Source organism: Sus scrofa, chromosome 3 (genome assembly GCF_000003025.6).
Source record: "Sus scrofa isolate TJ Tabasco breed Duroc chromosome 3, Sscrofa11.1, whole genome shotgun sequence".
In the NCBI taxonomy this organism is placed as follows: domain Eukaryota; kingdom Metazoa; phylum Chordata; class Mammalia; order Artiodactyla; family Suidae; genus Sus; species Sus scrofa.
Window position 1 is genome coordinate 14132794 of NC_010445.4, and position 17175 is coordinate 14149968.

A 17175-nucleotide genomic window follows, 5' to 3' on the forward strand; every position below is an offset into this window, starting at 1 on the left:
AAGAAAATGATAAAAGTGGATTTGTAGAAAGGTTGAAATAAAAAAAAAAAGGAGTACCTCTATATAGTGGGGATTTGGGGATAGTTGACTAGATGGTATGGTCAAAAGTCGGGTCTGAACTACAGGCTTTAAAGAGGCAGATGAAGGTACCAGGAAAGCTGATTCGGATTCATTCTCCATTCATCTTGGTTCCTCTTCCCCTTTGGCCTCAGAGCCACAGGGAAACCTGCAGGCAAAAGTATTGCTGCTGCCTGTTTCCAGTTGTGCTGTCTGAAGTTCCCTCCTACCCAGAAATATGGTGCTTGGGTTTGTTTAAGGCTTTCCATGCTCTGATCCATGCACCCCTTTCTACATTTTCTCCCCATTTCTTCCCCCAAGGGACTGTCTCTTTCAGATAAGACTCCTTCAGATCATTTCATAGCATGTTGCTTTCCCTGCCTTTTCTTTCTGCCTTTCTCCTTTCAAGAGTATCTATGCCTCTCTTTTCAGCCAGGTGAGCTCAATCTGCTTTTAAAATCCAAGGCTTCCGAAATCATCTTTCCTTCTAACGTCGCTGGCTCTCTTGGTTTTCATTTAGCACGTGTGTATTTCCTTGTGTTGTGATATATATTCTTTGTCTTCCACTGTCTTTTTCTTGTTAGATTGAGAACGTTGTAAAGGGCCTTTGTCTTGTAACCTGCACCAAATTGCTTGGGTTCTCAGCAGATGTCACTGGGGATAACATCATAGAATAATAGTCCGTAAGCATTTGACTCATGGTCTTATATAGATCAGTGGTTTGCAGTTCTGTGTGTTTGTTCATTTTGAATGGAAAAATCCAATCTGGGTAATGTGTAAGAATATCCTGAACATGAAAATCGGAGCTGGGAAAATGTGTAGAAACAGCTAAAATGTAAGGTTTGAAGATCAGAGGCGTTTTAATTTAGTTAAGCACCGTATCTCCAGCTATTACTATCAGGCTCAAATGTGGCACCTGGTACCTATTTGTTGAAGGGATGCAGGCCTAATTTACTTAAGCTGTAGGTCTTAATTTGGTGCTTTAAAATATCTGACAAGAGACTTGCAGAATATTATCTCAAAGAACAGAATCATTGTCTCCCCAGTGGTATAAGGATAATGTACAGAATCTCATGATTTTCTCCTAGAAAAAGAAAAATTTCTTCTGTTTTTTTTTTTTTTCCCCCCAGAAGAAGACAAAAGAATTAAGATGAGAAATCATAGTTGGTGTAACCTGGCTTTAGCTCATTCAGTGTTTTTGGTCTTTCTGTTATGGATGAGAAATTCACAATGGAATAGAGGAAAAATCTGAGGGAAAAGGATCTTCCAGGATTCATGAATGTTTGTTAGATGTTTCCTCTGTTGATTTAGGGCTTGCTTGGGCCTTTTATCTACATTGACGTTTTGTGGTAAATCTTTTGCTTATTCTACCTGCCATGTTTCTTTCTGTGGCATCTTGCCTGGCACTGTTCAGGAGCTGAGGAAAATGCTCAAGATCAGGACCTTAAATTGTTCACTTTTTAAAATTTTTGGTCTTTTTAGGGCTGCACCCACAGTATATGGAAGTTCCCAGGGTAGAATTAGATTGAAGCTGTAGCTGCCAGCCTTCTCCACAGCCACAGCCACTCGGGCTCCAAGCCATGTCTGTGATTTACACTGTAGCTCATGGCAACACCAGATCCTTAACCAACTGAGCAAAGCCAGGGATCGAACCTGTGTCCTTATGGATACTAGTCGGGTTTGTTAGCATTGTGCCACCACGGGAATTCCAAATTGTTCGCTGTTGACAGGGCGTAAAGCCTGGGAGTGAATGAGCAGTTGTATGAAAAGACCCCAACACCTTTTTTTTTTCTTTTTTCTTCTTCCTTCAGCTCAAGCCAGGGCAGAACAGCTGCAGGGACAGCGACAGTGAAAGTGCCAGCGGAGAATCCAAGGGCTTCCACAGGAGCAGCTCTCGGGAAAGACTCAGCGATGTAAGTAAAAAAATAAATAAATAAAAAAAAATAAACGAAACCACTAGACCACACATCCCTTGGGTCCAATTTCAGTTTCCCAGTGATCTCATCCCTTCACCTCTCTTTGTAAATATCCAAACATTACACTTCACTCTCTATTGGCAGATACATGGTTGAGCCTTGCTTTATAGTGTCATTCTATTGTCTAGTTTGGCCAAAAATGTGTTTTAATAAAATATGAGATTGGGAGTATTTGTCATCTTAGAAACAACAGAGTACTAAGGGAAGCGAAAATACTTCTATTATCAGTGTTTCAAATGAAAGCAACCTGGCAGTGCTACTGCATGTGACATTTAACTGCAGGTTTTTTGTAATTTCTTCACTTGTGAGATTGGTAACAACCCCTTTTTGTCATTTCATTCTTTTTGGAAGGGATGACTAATCCGCCACTTACTTGGCAAGGGAAGGAATTAAATGTCCTGACTGATTTCTGGAGGAAAAGCCCTCCTAAGAACACCCCATACCTCTTGAGGGGTCAGCCTTGTAGACCCGACTGTAATGACTCACCAGCCTCCTAGGCACCAGCAGGGCAGAGAACCACTTCTGAGAACCACCTTGGCCCTCTTTGGGCCCTCTTTCCTTCTTCCCTAATGAGCCATATAACAGGATTCTTGACACATCTTTGCACCTGAAAGCAACATTTTAAAACTTTCCTTTAAAGTAGGTCAAGTAGGGGGAAATTTTTAGTAGTGATACCATGAAAGGAATATTAACAGATTGAGAAAGTACTCTTTTTTTCCCTCTAAATTTATGTGGTTTATTTGCAAAAGAATGTACTAAGGGAAGAAAATAATTCCACTGTTGCTAAAAACAGTAATTTGGATAACCATTGTAGAGCGTTCCCAGAAAGACTCTTTTCCCTGTTGTGGTTGGCATACGCAATTTAGGGGATCTTCTTCTTCTTCTCTCTTTTCAGAAGTTCCCCTCTCCTCTCCTCTTCATCCCTCTTCCCTCCTTTCCTTCTTATTACCCTGCAGTCACCACAGACGGCGACTTCAAGATTCTAAGCATGTTTCTTTTTTCTTTTTAAATTGAATTATAATTAATATACACTATTACCTTAGTTTCAGGTGTATAATACAGTGATTTGCTATTTTTATACATTATGACCTGATCACAGTAATCCAGTTTTCAGCCATCACTATACAGATTTGTTACTTTATTAGTGACTATATTCCCTACGTGCACAGCACATCCCTGTGACGTGTTTATTTTATAGCTAGAAGTTTGTACTTCCTCATTCTCTTTACTGATTATTGTCTGGCCCCAACCACCTCCCTTCTCTTTGGCAGTGAATGGTTTCTTCTCCATATCCATGAGTCTGTTTCTGTTTTGTTTTGCTTATTCATTTGTTTTGTAGATTTCACATATACATGAAATCAAATGGTGCCCATTTTCCTATGTCTGACTTATTTCACTTAGTATAATACTCTCCAGTCCATCCATGTTGCTGCAAATGACAAAATTTCATTCTTTTTTATGGCTGAGTCATCTTCCGTGTGTGTGTGTGTGGGTATGTGTGTGTCTGGTTTTGTGTGTCTCTGTATCACACCTTTATTTATCTATTGATGGACATTTAGGTTACTTCATTAGCTTGGCTATTTAAATAGTGCTGCAATGAATATAGGGTATGTGTCTCTTTTTTGGCCGTGCCCACAGCATGTCAAAATTCCCGGCCAGGGATCAAACCTGCCCATGACATAGCAGTGACTTGAGCCACTGCAGTGATGACACTGAATCCTTAACCTGCTGAGCCACTAGGGAACTCCTACCTGTAACTTTTTGAATTAATGGTTTTGTTTTCTTTGAATAAATACCCAGAAGTGAAATTGCTGAATCATATGGTAGTTCTGTTTTTAGTTTTTTGAGAAATCTCCACACCATTTTCCAGAGTAGCTGCACCAATTTACATTCCTACCAACAGTGCACGGGCGTTCTCTTTTCTCCACATTCTCACCGATACTTGTTATTTTTGTCTGTTTCGTAAGAGCCACTCTGGCAGGTTTGAGGTGGTATCTTATTTTAGTTTTGATTTGCATTTCCTTAGTGATTAATGATGCTGAGCACTCTTCATGTGCCTGTTGGCTGTCTGTATGTCTTCTTTGAAAAGTGTCTATTTTGGTCCTCTATCCATTTTTTAATCAGGTTATTTAATTTTTTGATACTGATTTATATAAATTCTTTATACGTATTAGATATTAAGCTCTTATCAGATATATCCTTTGCAAATATCTTCTCCCAGTCAATAGATGACTTTTTAAAAATCAAGTAGAGCTTTTTTAAATTAAAAAAAAATTTTTTTTTTTTTTTTTTTTTTTTTTTTTTTTTTTTTTTAGGGCTGCACCCGCAGCATATGAAAGTCCCAAGGCTAGGGGTCCAATTGCAGCTGTAGCTGCAAGCCTATACCACAGCCACAGCAACACCAGATCTGAGCCTATCTGTGACCTACAGGGCAGATTGCAGCAACTCCAGATTCTTAACCCACTGAGCAAGGCAAGGGATTGAACTCACATCTTAACAGATACTATGTCAGGTTCTTAACCCTCTGAGCCGCAATGGGAACTTCTACCTTTTTGTTTTATTGGTAGTCTCCTTCCCCATGAGAAAAGCTTGTTTGTTTGATATAGTCTCACTTGTTTATTTTTGCTTTTGTTTCCCTTGCCTGAGGAGGTATATCCAAAAATAAATTGCCAAAACTAGCGTCAAAGGGATTAATGCCTGTTTTTGCCTAGTAGTAGTATTGTTTCAGCTTTTATATTAAAATTTTAATACATTTAATATATGCACCATATAGTGTGGAAAAGTAGTGTAGTTTCATTTTTTGCATTTAGCTGTCCAGTTTTTCTAAAACCAATCATATGTTCTTGTTTCCTTTGTCATAGATTAATTGAGCATGTGAGTGTGGGTTGATTTCTGAGCTCTCTGTTCCATTGATCTATTTGTCTGTCTTTCTGCCAGTACCATGCTGTTTTGTTTACAGTAGCTCTGTAGTATAATTTCCAATCTGTGAACTTGATATTTCCAGCTTTGTCTTACTCAAGATTGCTTTGGCTTAAGAATGAGACAGTGGTTTGGAGTGATTTGGGACTATACTTCAAAGCTACCATCATCAAAAAAGTATGGTACTAGCACAAAAACAGAAACATGGATCACTGGAGCAGGATAGAAAGCCTAGAATTAAACCCATGCATCTATGCACAAGTAATTTATGACAAAGGAAGCAAGAATATACAATGAGGAAAGGATAGTCCCTTCAATAAGTGGTGGTAGGAAAACTGGACAGCTACATGTAAAAGAACAAAATTAGAACACTCTCTAACACCGCACACACAAAAAAATAAACTTGTTTTGCTTTTAATCCAAGATAATAATCACCCTGGAAATTATTCCAGGATTAGTTAATCATAATTTCATCACAGCGTGGAGAAATGAAAGCCTTATTAGATCAGGTCACCAGAGCACTGTAGTCCTTGACATCTTTTTACTTATTTCCCTGAACTCACTTTCTGTTAGATCAAAAGAAATTGGCAAAAATACTCTGTCTATGTTCATGGATAAGAACACTGAATGTTGTTAAAATATTAATACCACCCAAAGCAATCTACAGATTCAGTGCAATCCTCATGAAAATTCCAATATCCTTTTTTGGAAAAGTGGAAAACTTCAGGTTCATCTGGAATGGTACAAGGCATTTCGAAGGCGACACAATTGAAAAAGAAGAACAAAGTTGGGTGACTCACACTTCCCAATTTCAAAATTTACTACTGGGAGTTCCCGACGTGGCGCAGTGGTTAACCAATCCGACTAGGAACCATGAGGTTGCGGGTTCAATCCCTTCCCTTGCTCAGTGGGTTAATGAACCGGCATTGCAGTGAGCTGTGGTGTAGGTTGCAGATGCAGCTCGGATCCCACGTTGCTGTGGTTCTGGCGTAGGCCAGTGGCTATGTCTCCAATTCAACCCCTAGCCTGGGAACCTCCATATGCCGCAGGAGCGGCCCAAGAAATGGCAAAAAGACAAAAATAAAAAATTAAAAAATTAAAAAAATCAAAACTTACTACAAAGCTACAGTGATCAAAGCTATATTATACTGACCTCAGGGTAGGCGTATGTTCAAATAGAATAGAATTGAGAATTCAGAAATAACCCACACATCTATGGCCAACTAATTTTTATTTTTTATTTTTATTTATTTATTTTAAAAAAATTTTATTGTTATTTCCCCCAATACAATTTTTTTTTTCTGCTGTACAGTATGGTGACCCAGTTACACATACTAATTTTTAATATGAGTTGTATGTCCATTCACTTGGGAAAGAATTTTCTCCTCAAAAGGTGGTACTGGGCCAGCTAGATTTCCTTATGCAAAAGAGTGCATTTGGACACCTGCATTATACCGTTTACAAAAATTAACTCAAAGTGAATCAATGACCTAGATATAAGGTCTAAAACCATGAAATTCTTAGAAGAAAACATATGTGTACTTCTTCAGGACTGTGAATTGGGCAGTGGATTTTTAGATATGACATCAAAAGCATGAACAAGAAAAGGGAAAATAAATAATTAGACTTCAACAAAATTAAAAACTTTTGTGTATCAAAGGGCATTATCAGGAAAATGAAAAAAATCTATGGAATGGGAGAAAAAAATTGCAAATTATATAACTAGCAAAAGTTTAATATCCAGAATACGTAAAGAACTTCTAAACTCAACAACACGAAAATGAACAACCAAATTAAAAAATGGGCAAAGGGAGTTCCCGTCGTGGCGCAGTGGTTAACGAATCCGACTAGGAACCATGAGGTTGCGGGTTCGGTCCCTGCCCTTGCTCAGTGGGTTAACGATCCTGCGTTGCCGTGAGCTGTGGTATAGGTTGCAGATGCGGCTCGGATCCCGCGTTGCTGTGGCTCTGGTGTAGGCCGGTGGCTGCAGCTCCAATTCGACTCCTAGCCTGGGAACCTCAATATGCCGCGGGAGCGGCCTAAGAAATAGCAAAAAGACAAAAAAAAAAAAAAAAAAAAAAATGGGCAAAGACCTTGACTAGACATTTATGCAAAGAAGATATATAAATGTCCGGTAAACACATGAAAGATATTTATCACTATAGTTATTGGGAAAATGCAGATCAAAACCATAAGATAGCACTTTACAGCTACTAGGATGGTTATAAAATTTTTTTTAAAAAAAAGGAAAATAACAAGCCTTGGCAAAGATAGAAAGAAATTGAAATTCTAGTACATACTAATGGAAATATAAAATGGTGTAGCCACTGTGGAAAACAGCATGGCAGTTCCTCAAGACAATAAACATCTTAAAAAAATGATACAGATGAACTTACGCAAAACAGAAATAGATGCACAGACAGAAAACAAATTTATGGTTACCAAAGGTGATACTGTGAGGGGAGCAGGGAGAGATAAATTAGAAGTTTGGGATTAACATAGACACACTATTATGTATAAAATAGATGAACAACAAGGATCTACTTTATAGCACAAATACTCATACCTTGTAATCACCTATAATGGAAAATAAACTGAAAAAGAATATATAGATATAAATGTATAACTGAAGCATTTTGCTATATACCTGAAACTAACACAGCATTGTAAATTAACTATAATTTACTTTAAAAAGAGGATGACAAGAAAAAATAAAATAAAAATCTTCTGTGTTGAAAGCCTTTGACAAATCAAGCTCTTTTTGATATCAAGGCAACATCTACCCACACGGTATTTTAAGGAATAAAGAGCCTCCTATTTTTTCTTTAAAGAGAATTAGTAATTATCTTAGTGACTATCAGAGAATGAGGAGATCGATTTCAAGACCATTACTGGTTTGGGTTGTTATTCTTTTTTTTTGTATATATATCTTACTGCCTTTTCTTGAGTCACTCCCGCGGCATATGGAGGTTCCCAGGCTAGGGGTCTAATAGGAGCTGTAGCCACCGGCCTGCGCCAGAGCCACAGCCACAGCAACGCGGGATCCAAGCCACATCTGTGACCTACATACACCACAGCTCACGGCAACGCCAGATCCTTAACCCGTTGAGCAAGGCCAGGGATTGAACTCTCAACCTCATGGTTCCTAGTCGGATTCGTTAACCACTTTGCCACGACGGGAACTCCTGGTTTGGGTTGTTAAAATAATATCTCCATTTCTCTCCTCACCGTTCTTGTGCTTTTATTACTTTTTTGACCATATGGAAAAAAATAGTTATTAGCCATTTTAATGTCCTTAATCTACTAATTGTGTCATTTGTGTCATTTCTGTATCTCTTTGTATTGACTGATTTTTCTTATTACAGATCGTATTTTTCTGGCTTTTTTTCATGCCTGACACTTTTTTGTTGATGCCAAACATTGTGAAATTTTTTTGTTGTTGTTGAGTGCTGGATATTTTTGGTTTCCCCAAGTACGTTTGAGCTTTATTGTAGATGGAACTATGCCACTTGGAAACAGTATTTTAAATTTTTCTGATGTTTGCTTTTATGCTTTTCTAGGTGGAGCATCCAGAACAGCCTTTAGGCTAAAGCTCATTTTCCCTAATACTCAGTACTCTGCCACATTCCTGATGTGTGTCACAAGGTTTTTCCGCTATGACTGTGGGGATGCCAATTACTCCATGGCTTCTGTTAGCCCTGGGAACCATTCTACTTGCTCCTATCCAGTGGTCCTTTCTCTTGCCTTTGGTAATTTTATCCCATGGATATGATGATAGGGACTCAGATTCTATAGGTTTCCTGATTCTCTTACTTGAACTTCTCTTTCATTCCCTCCTCTGCTTTGCAAATTCCAGGCTTTCTTTGATTGTCAACTCTCTATCTTCTCAACACACGGGTTCTTCTGGGCCCCACCTGGGTCACTTCCAACCATCCTCCTAAGGCATGAATACTTTATCCAGGCGGTAACCTGGGACAATTAGAACAGTTATCTCATTTGCTTTCTGTGTCTTTGTGATCCCTGTCCTGACTGCCTATTGCCTAATTTTTAAAACCCCCCCCCCCCATTTTTTTTCACACATTTTGTCTAGTTTTTCAGGTCCTTAAGATGGGGAGAGTGAATTTGGTCCCTATCAGTCCATAATGCTCACTCTGGATTTTCAGCTGAGATAAAATTCCCTCAAAGCCTCATGTCTTCCACTCACTTTAGTGATATTTTTAGAAGCTTTGGCAGTTGAAACTTATAAGGATATTATTCCATCTTTTTTTTTTTAATTGGACAGACAAAAAGAGTTAGAATAAAGAATTCCAGTGGGGCTGGAGAATTTGACTTATGGGTAAAGCTTAAATACCAAATGTGCTTGGCTTTTCTAAATGACGTTTCCCCAAACTATATTGCTACGAGGGAATAATAGTTTACAAGGACTCTCAGATTGTCCACATCAAGGAGACATGGTAACTTGTTTAGATTAGTCACTAAGCAAAACGTTAACGGGAATAATTGAATATATAAATATTCATGATGTGTTATTCAAGGGGAAAAATACTGCTTTTGATTTATACAGAATTTTGTAGACAAGGAAGTTGGCGAAACTCAGAGGCTTAACTTACTTAAAAACTTAGTAAATAAAACAAAGCCTAACATTTTGAAATGCTCATGGGCACTTGTTACAAAGAGACAATAGCCAATTGTTGTTTTGCTATTTATAGTCCATGTGACCCTGAGCAAAAAAACTTGATTTTTCCAGGCGGTGGTTTCCTTATCTGTGAAATGGGGATCCTTGCATCTACCTTGTTAGGTTTCTTTTAAGGATTACCTGGCATGATGTGTTTGAATCCTGTAACAGGTCTTGGCACATCCACTGTGCTGAAAATTATCCATTCCCTTTGTTTTTGCATCCGATTTACAGCTCACCTTAGGAGCCTTCTCTATTCTTTCTAATCTGAATTCCATTGTAATGGTCAGTTCTGCTTATCTCAAAACCGTTCTTCCTCCCAAGTAAAATCCTCATTATTCTATGTCTCTTTACCTTTTTTTCTCAAATTTGAACTTTCTCTTTTTTATTTCCCTGTCTCAGTACTGGGTCCCAGAGCAAGCATCTTCAAAATCAAGCTCTGTTCCTTCCTCTGTCTTACTTAGCCTGTTTACTTAGTCTCCTTCATTTAATTTTATTTCTGAAGAGGTATTTGGCTATGCTTATGATCTTCTTGACACAACTGATGCTTCAAATGCCCTCATCATTTATTACATAGATGATTCAGAAAGATACATGCACCCCAGTGTTCATAGTGGAACTATGCACGACAGCCAAGACATGGAAACAACCTAAATGTCCATCAACACATGAATGAAGAAAGATGTGATACACATACACAATGGAATACTCAGTCATAAAAAAAGAATGAATTAATGTCATTTGCAGGAAGAGGTGGACCTAGAGATTATGAAAGAGAAAGACAAATACCATGTAATATCACTTACATGTAGAGTAATATGACACAAATGAACTCACAGACCTAGAGAACAGACTTGCCAGAGCAGGGTGGTGGGGGAGAGATGAACTGGGAGTTTGGGGTTAGCAGATACGAACTATTACATATAGAATGGATAGACAACAGGGTCCTAATATGTAGCACAGGGGACTATATTCAATATCATGTGATAAACCAAAGTGGAGAAGGATATATAAAAAAGAATGTATATATATATTAACCACAAAACTGTAAACCAACTATATTTAAATTAAAAAAAAATCCTTTGGGAATTCCCACCCTGGCACAGTGAGTTAAGAATCTGACTGCAGCAGCTTGGGTTGCTGTAGAGGTGCCAAGTTTGATCCCCAGCCTGGCACAGTGGGTTAATGGATCCAGTGTTGCTGCAGCTCAGATTCAGTCCCTGGCCCCAGAAACTTCCATATGCCATGGATACATCCATTAAAAAAAAAAAAATCCTTTGGACAAAGTCTGTACTCTTGAAGGTTGTAAGCAGAGCCCACCTCTAGCAAGTATGAAGCTACCTCTTCATCCCCTCTCTCCCTCTATTACCCTATGTTTGTACCTTATCCTTGTTCCTTCTGGACCACTCCTCTCTTTTTCTCTTAAATAATAGAAATTTTCAAATCTTCCTATTTTTTGTTTCTTTTGTTTTCTTGTCTCAGACTCCCCACCACCCCACCCCATTTCTTTCTGCCAGCCCCAGCGTCCACTTCCTCTTAGCAAACTCTTCCTATTACCCTGTGGGAGTAAACTTCTTTAATGCTTTATTCAGTTGGGTACGTGGCTATGCCTCCTCTCTGTGAAAGAATTTGGGGTCCGGATTTTAATTAGGAAAAGGCAGAAAGATATTTATGATGTTTAAAATGTTCAAGATGTTGAAGGAATTGAAACGTTTCGGAAATTAGATGAAAAGCGATGGAATTCTAGTACGTCTTGTGCTATGCACTTCTCCATATCGTACTGTTGATATGTAATCCATTTAATGTGATCACACTTGAGGGATTTCTTCCACTGCTTCTTGAGAGGCCCTTTCTTCTATCCCGAATCTCCCAGGTATTAAGGTTTTCTTGCCTTACCTGTACCACCTTGCTGTCATCCATCCATCCTTGCAAACATCTCTTCTCGCCTCCTTTCTTCCCACCCTGCCCCCAAAGCTTTACTGAGATTTTACTGCAGGCCAGGGTTTACTACTTACTGTGAAGCAAACAGGCCACACCGTCAGTGAACGCCCCTGTATTTAAGAAGAAAATCTAATCCAGATCTGTGACATCCCGTTAACATTCTTTTCTCCTTTCTCTTCTTTTTCTGTTTTTGCCAGATTTCCCCTTTCCCTACCAATTCCTTTTTCCTTTCTTGTATCCTATTTCTCTGTGTTTTCTTGGACATGTCAGTGTTGTGATTGTCCAGAAATATTTACAAAATACCTTTTAAGTGTCAGGTGTCGTTCCGGGCCCTTGAGGTTGAGCGGTGAACAAGGTGAAGCCTCTGCCCCCTTGAAACCTCTTCTCCACCGGGGGAGGCAAACAGCAAACCTGTGAGCAAATGATAACGTTAGTTTTGATGTAATACATTTTTTGAAGTAAGCAAAACAGAAGTGAGGGCTGGCAGAGTATGTGTGTTGCCACTTTCACTGGGGTGATTGGATTAGACCTCCTTGTGTAGATGGTGTTTGAACGGAAGCCTGGAAGCCTGAGTAACGAAAAGGAAGAAAGAGCCTGTGGCAGCAGGCTCTGAGTCACAGGAACAGTCTTGACGTTTTTGAGGGGAAGAAAAAAGGCCAGTGTGGCTAGAGGGAGTGCGTGTGAGGGCTGGTCACGTCATGTCTAATGGTCCCTGGAAAGGAGGCTGGGTGCTGTATTTGTTTCCTGGGTTGCTGTAATGAATGGCCGCAAACTGGATGGCTTGAAACAACAGAAATGTATTGTCTCATAGTTTTTAAGGCTAGAAGTCCAACCTTGAGGTGGCAGCAGGGCCATGATTTCTCTGAAGTCTCCAGAGAAGAGTCCTTCTTTTCCACCCTTGGCTTCTCAGAATCCTTGATGTTCCTTGGCTTATAAAGACAGCGCTTTGTTGTGTGCCTCTGTCTTCACATGGGCGTCTCCTGTATAGCTCTGTTTGTCTTCTCCTCTTCTTCCCAGGAGAGCAGTCATTGGATTTAGGGCCCATCTTAACCCAGGATGACTGCAACTTAAATTATCTCTGCAAAGTCCCTGTTTCCCAGCAAGGTCACTCTGCAGTCAGGGTTCTCTAGAAAAGCAAAACCAATAGGATGTATAGATCATTATGGAGGCTGTCAAGTCCCAAAATGTGCCCTCAGCAAGATGGTACCAGGAGAGCTGATGGTTAGTTCCACTGAGTCAAGAAGCATGAAAACCAGAAAGATTGGGAAAGTCTGTTTTCACTTAGAGTATGGACGCAGGGAAAAACTCTAGGTGCAGCTGGCAGGCTGGCAGACAGGGAATTCCCTCTCATTCTGCATATGATCAACCTTTTGTTTCATTAAACTGATTGGATCAGGCCCACCCACATTAGGGAGAGTGGTATGCTTTACTCAGCCTGTTGATTTAAATGTTAAACTCACCCCAAAACAGAGTAATACCTAGAATAGGCTTTGACCAAATATCTGGGTACTTCGTGGCCTAGTCAAATTGATGCATAAAGTTAACCCTCACAGTCACATTCTGAGGTGCTAAGCAGGCATGAATTTTACGTGGGGGAGGGGCAGTATTCAAACCACTGTATAGGTTATTTATTTATTTATTGCCTTTTAGGGCTGCACCTACAGCATATGGAAGTTCCCATGCTAGGGGTTGAATTGGAGCTGCACTTGCCAACCTACACCACAGCCACAGTAAAGCAGGATCCGAGCCACATCTGTGACCTGCACCATAGCTCATAGCAAAGCCTTAACCCACTGAGCAAGGCCAGGGGTCAAACCCACATCCTCATGGATATTAGTAGGGTTCATTTCTGCTGAGCCACAACAGGAACTCCTGTATAGATTGTTATTTTAAAAGCTTCTGGAAGATGTTAAAGGAATGTTGTCATAATTTATACTTTAAAAATTTTATTTGCTTTTTATATGAAGAACTACAGATAAAAATGAGAACAAGAATGAAATATGGGAAAGAAGCCAGAAGGCTTTTGAGTAGAGATGAGAGCTGGTAACAATTTGAAGCAGTTTATAACAGAGAGTAAAAGAATTGGAATTGACCGTTTCCATACCTGATACTTTTTTCAAGTTGTCCCCTCATTTTTACTTGAATTCCACTAGTACCTAATTACCCCTATTTAAATGTATTTTGGACCTTTGTAAGTTATTAGTAATCTTATCTCCAAGGCACATGTCTTAGGATTAATATTTTGGGTTCTGGAGTTCCCATTGTGGCTCAGCATAATGAACCCAACTAGTTTCCGTGAGGACACCGGTTTGATTCCTGGCCTTGCTCAGTGGGTTAAAGGATCTGGCGTTGCCATGAGCTGTGAGGACACCAGTTTGATTCCTGGCCTTGCTCAGTGGGTTAAAGGATCTGGCGTTGCCATGAGCTGTGAGGACACCAGTTTGATTCCTGGCCTTGCTCAGTGGGTTAAAGGATCTGGCGTAGCCATGAGCTGTGAGGACACCAGTTTGATTCCTGGCCTTGCTCAGTGGGTTAAAGGATCTGGCGTTGCCATGAGCTGTGAGAACACCGGTTTGATTCCTGGCCTTGCTCAGTGGGTTAAAGGATCTGGCATCGCCATGAGCTGCGTTGCCAGGTTGCAGATCCAGCTTGGATTTGGCATTGCTGTCACTGTGGCATAGGCCAGCAGCTACAGCTCTGATTCAGTCCCTAGCCTGAGAACTTCCATATGCTGCAGGTGCAGTCCTAAAAAAGACCAAAAAAAAAAAAAGATTTTACAATCTTTTCATTGTCACTGTTTTCTAAAACCCTGCAGAAAACCCATAAATAAGCTTGTCTTGTGACCTCTGTCAGGAACACACTTGACCAAGTGATTCCTAGCCTGATCCTTCTGCTTTTTACTCCCAAGAGAGAAAAGAAGTATAACATGGAGGTGGGTGGGCAAGGATGTCAGACACAGTTGATATTTGGGAAGAATTTTAAAATGTTCTATTTAGGGAGCTCCCGTCGTGGCTCAGTGGTTAATGAATCCAACTAGGAACCATGAGGTTTCGGGTTTGATCCCTGGCCTTGCTCAGTGGGTTAAGCATCCGGCGTTGCTGTGATCTGTGGTGTAGGTTGCAGACGCGGCTTGGATCCCGAGTTGCTGTGGCTCTGGCTGTAGGCCGGTGGCTACAGCTCCGATTCGACCCCTAGCCTGGGAACCCCCATATGCCACGGGTAAGGCCCTAGAAAAGGCAAAAAGACAAAAAAAACCCCAAAATGTTCTATTTAAATAAGTCCTAGGGTCAGAGCATACATCTTCCTCTAGGGGTGGTGCTCACATCCATCCCATACTTAGGGAGCCATGATAGTAGCCATGGCCTCTCGGTCCATCTCGAATGAATGGAGCACATCCATTTTAGACGGATAATCCGTTTTGAACCGTTTGTGTAAGTATGCAGTTAAAACAGAAATGTTAACTTCATGAGTTTAATGAGTAGCTTCAGTGATAACTTAGTGAAAAAGATGGAAAGAAAGTCAGGTGGGGGGCAGTGGGAACGAGTAGAAGGAGCATTTAATGAATATCCACTTGTAGACTTGAATGTCAGCAGGAACATTCTCCTTCCTGGAAAATGTCTTTCAACTGCGCATCCCATTACTATTCCTGCAGCCCATGTAGCTTGGAGATTGAGGCAGAGTGTGTTTGTGAGAAAGCTCTCCTTTGCAATATAATGAGATCGAGGTGGGTAATTTGCAGAGATTGCTGGAGCAGTGGTCAAATCTGCAAAAAAAAAAAAAAAAAAAAAAACAACTCCAGCAGAATGAAAAGACCATGTTAAACAGGAGATAGCTTATAATGAGCCTGGAAATCACGTATCAGATAGCCAGCTGGCTAGAATTTCCTCATATTCTCATGCAAACTGCTAAATGCTTTCTCTTACACTATTTACTCGGTCTCTCTATTCTCTCATTTCTACCTTCTGCATGGAAAAAAATAAGAATGAATTGACAACTCTACCACTTGAAGATATAAGAATGAAGCCTATTTCATTATTCAGCAGATATATGTGCCTAAACAAGGGCATATGGTATTATTTTATACCTTTTGAATCCAGGATGCTCTAATTTGTTACATTTTTTTAAAACATCTTTTTTGTTTTCAAACCACATGTTGACTCATAGTCTTTTCTAGATTTTATGGCCACTCTTGCTGTATAGTTGGGCCCAAGTATGCTTTCTCTCTCCAAGCATGAAAGCAGAAGACCCTTCCTCATTATAAATTGGGGGAACAGGAGTTCCCATGTGGCTCAGCCCCACTAGATCCATGAGGACAAGGGTTTGATCCCTGGCCTCGCTCCGTGAGTTCAGGATTTGATGTTTCTGTGAGCTGTGGTGTAGGTCGCAGACATGGCTCAGATCCTGTGTTGCTATGGCTCTGGAGTAGGCTGGCGGCTTCAGCTCTAGCCTAGGAAACTCTGTGCCGCAGGTGCAGCCCCAAAAGACAAAAAAAAAAATAAATAAATAAGTAGGGGAAACATAAAAAGTTAAAATCAGCTTGATTCTATCTTGTGGTTCAGTGGTCAGGGCAGCATCACCTCTCTGCTTTGCTAAGCACCACCTTTCTGCTTTACCTCTTGGCGGTCTGTCTCTTGGCCTATAACACGAGAAAGCGATAACAATCCCTAAATGCTCCTCTGTAAACAAATCACCAACATAATACATTTCTAACAAAAGAAAAGCTGCTTTTAAACATTTATTCCATTTTTGTGTATATAATCAGTTGTGGCGCATGGTTTCAGGTGTTTGTGGAATTTCTGAGTTGGAAAAATGTTAAGGCTGTTAAGCATTTGCAGCTATATTTAGATACAGACTTAGGTTGGGAATGAATGAGCAAGACTTTTCTGGGCTTTTTTGGATAGCAAGACCTCAGGGATGTGGTACGTGTCCCTAGGCATCAGTGAAACCCTGACGCCTGCCCTTTTGCTGGTCTTGGAACTTGTATTCCCCCTCCGTCTGATGGTGCAGGTCCTGTTGGTGACCAGGAATGGTATTCTCCTGAACACAGGGCCATACCTAGATTCTTGGGCTTATAGAACTGGCAAAGGAGAAAGCTCTTTACAGCAGAGATGTTTCTGTTCAAATTCTCCAGTGACGGTTGAAGGGAGCTGGCAACTAGCCAAGAAAAATATAGTGGAGAAGGGAGTTAGAACGGAGGAAATATCAATGCCATGGACATTTGGCGAAAGTAGATTAGAAGTTTTCTGCCAGGTCCAGGAATTATAACTTAATGCCACAAATAATTTTCTGCTTTGAAAAAAACAAAAAAGGTGAATACAGTGCATTGGCAAATGTGGGTAGTCTCTGACTCTCAGGTTCTATATGCTTTCTAGCAAATGCTGAAACTCCAGCAGACCTTTAGAGTACATGAGGATCTAGTGTCTGTGTTTCTTCATGTGTCTGTCTGTTTGTGCATGCTTGTGTGTGTGTGTTGGGGGGGTGTTATAAGGCATGGTGCTTAAATGCTTTGTTGCATTATGTTAATTCCTCGGCAGTGCAATCAAATTCATGTCGTAATTAAAGCTGTCAGTTGGAAGGCAAGCCAATCGCCACGAAAACACAGCATAA

At 40.2% G+C, this 17175-nt stretch overlaps 1 protein-coding gene across 1 annotated transcript in view; it reads left to right on the forward strand.

The window, feature by feature from the left end:
- AUTS2 (AUTS2, activator of transcription and developmental regulator) overlaps positions 1-17175 on the forward strand; it is a 1228927-nt gene that overhangs the window by 567355 nt on the left and 644397 nt on the right. The window contains 1 exon segment of the mRNA NM_001246269.1: positions 1869-1970. Coding sequence (NP_001233198.1) covers positions 1869-1970 — 102 coding nt within the window.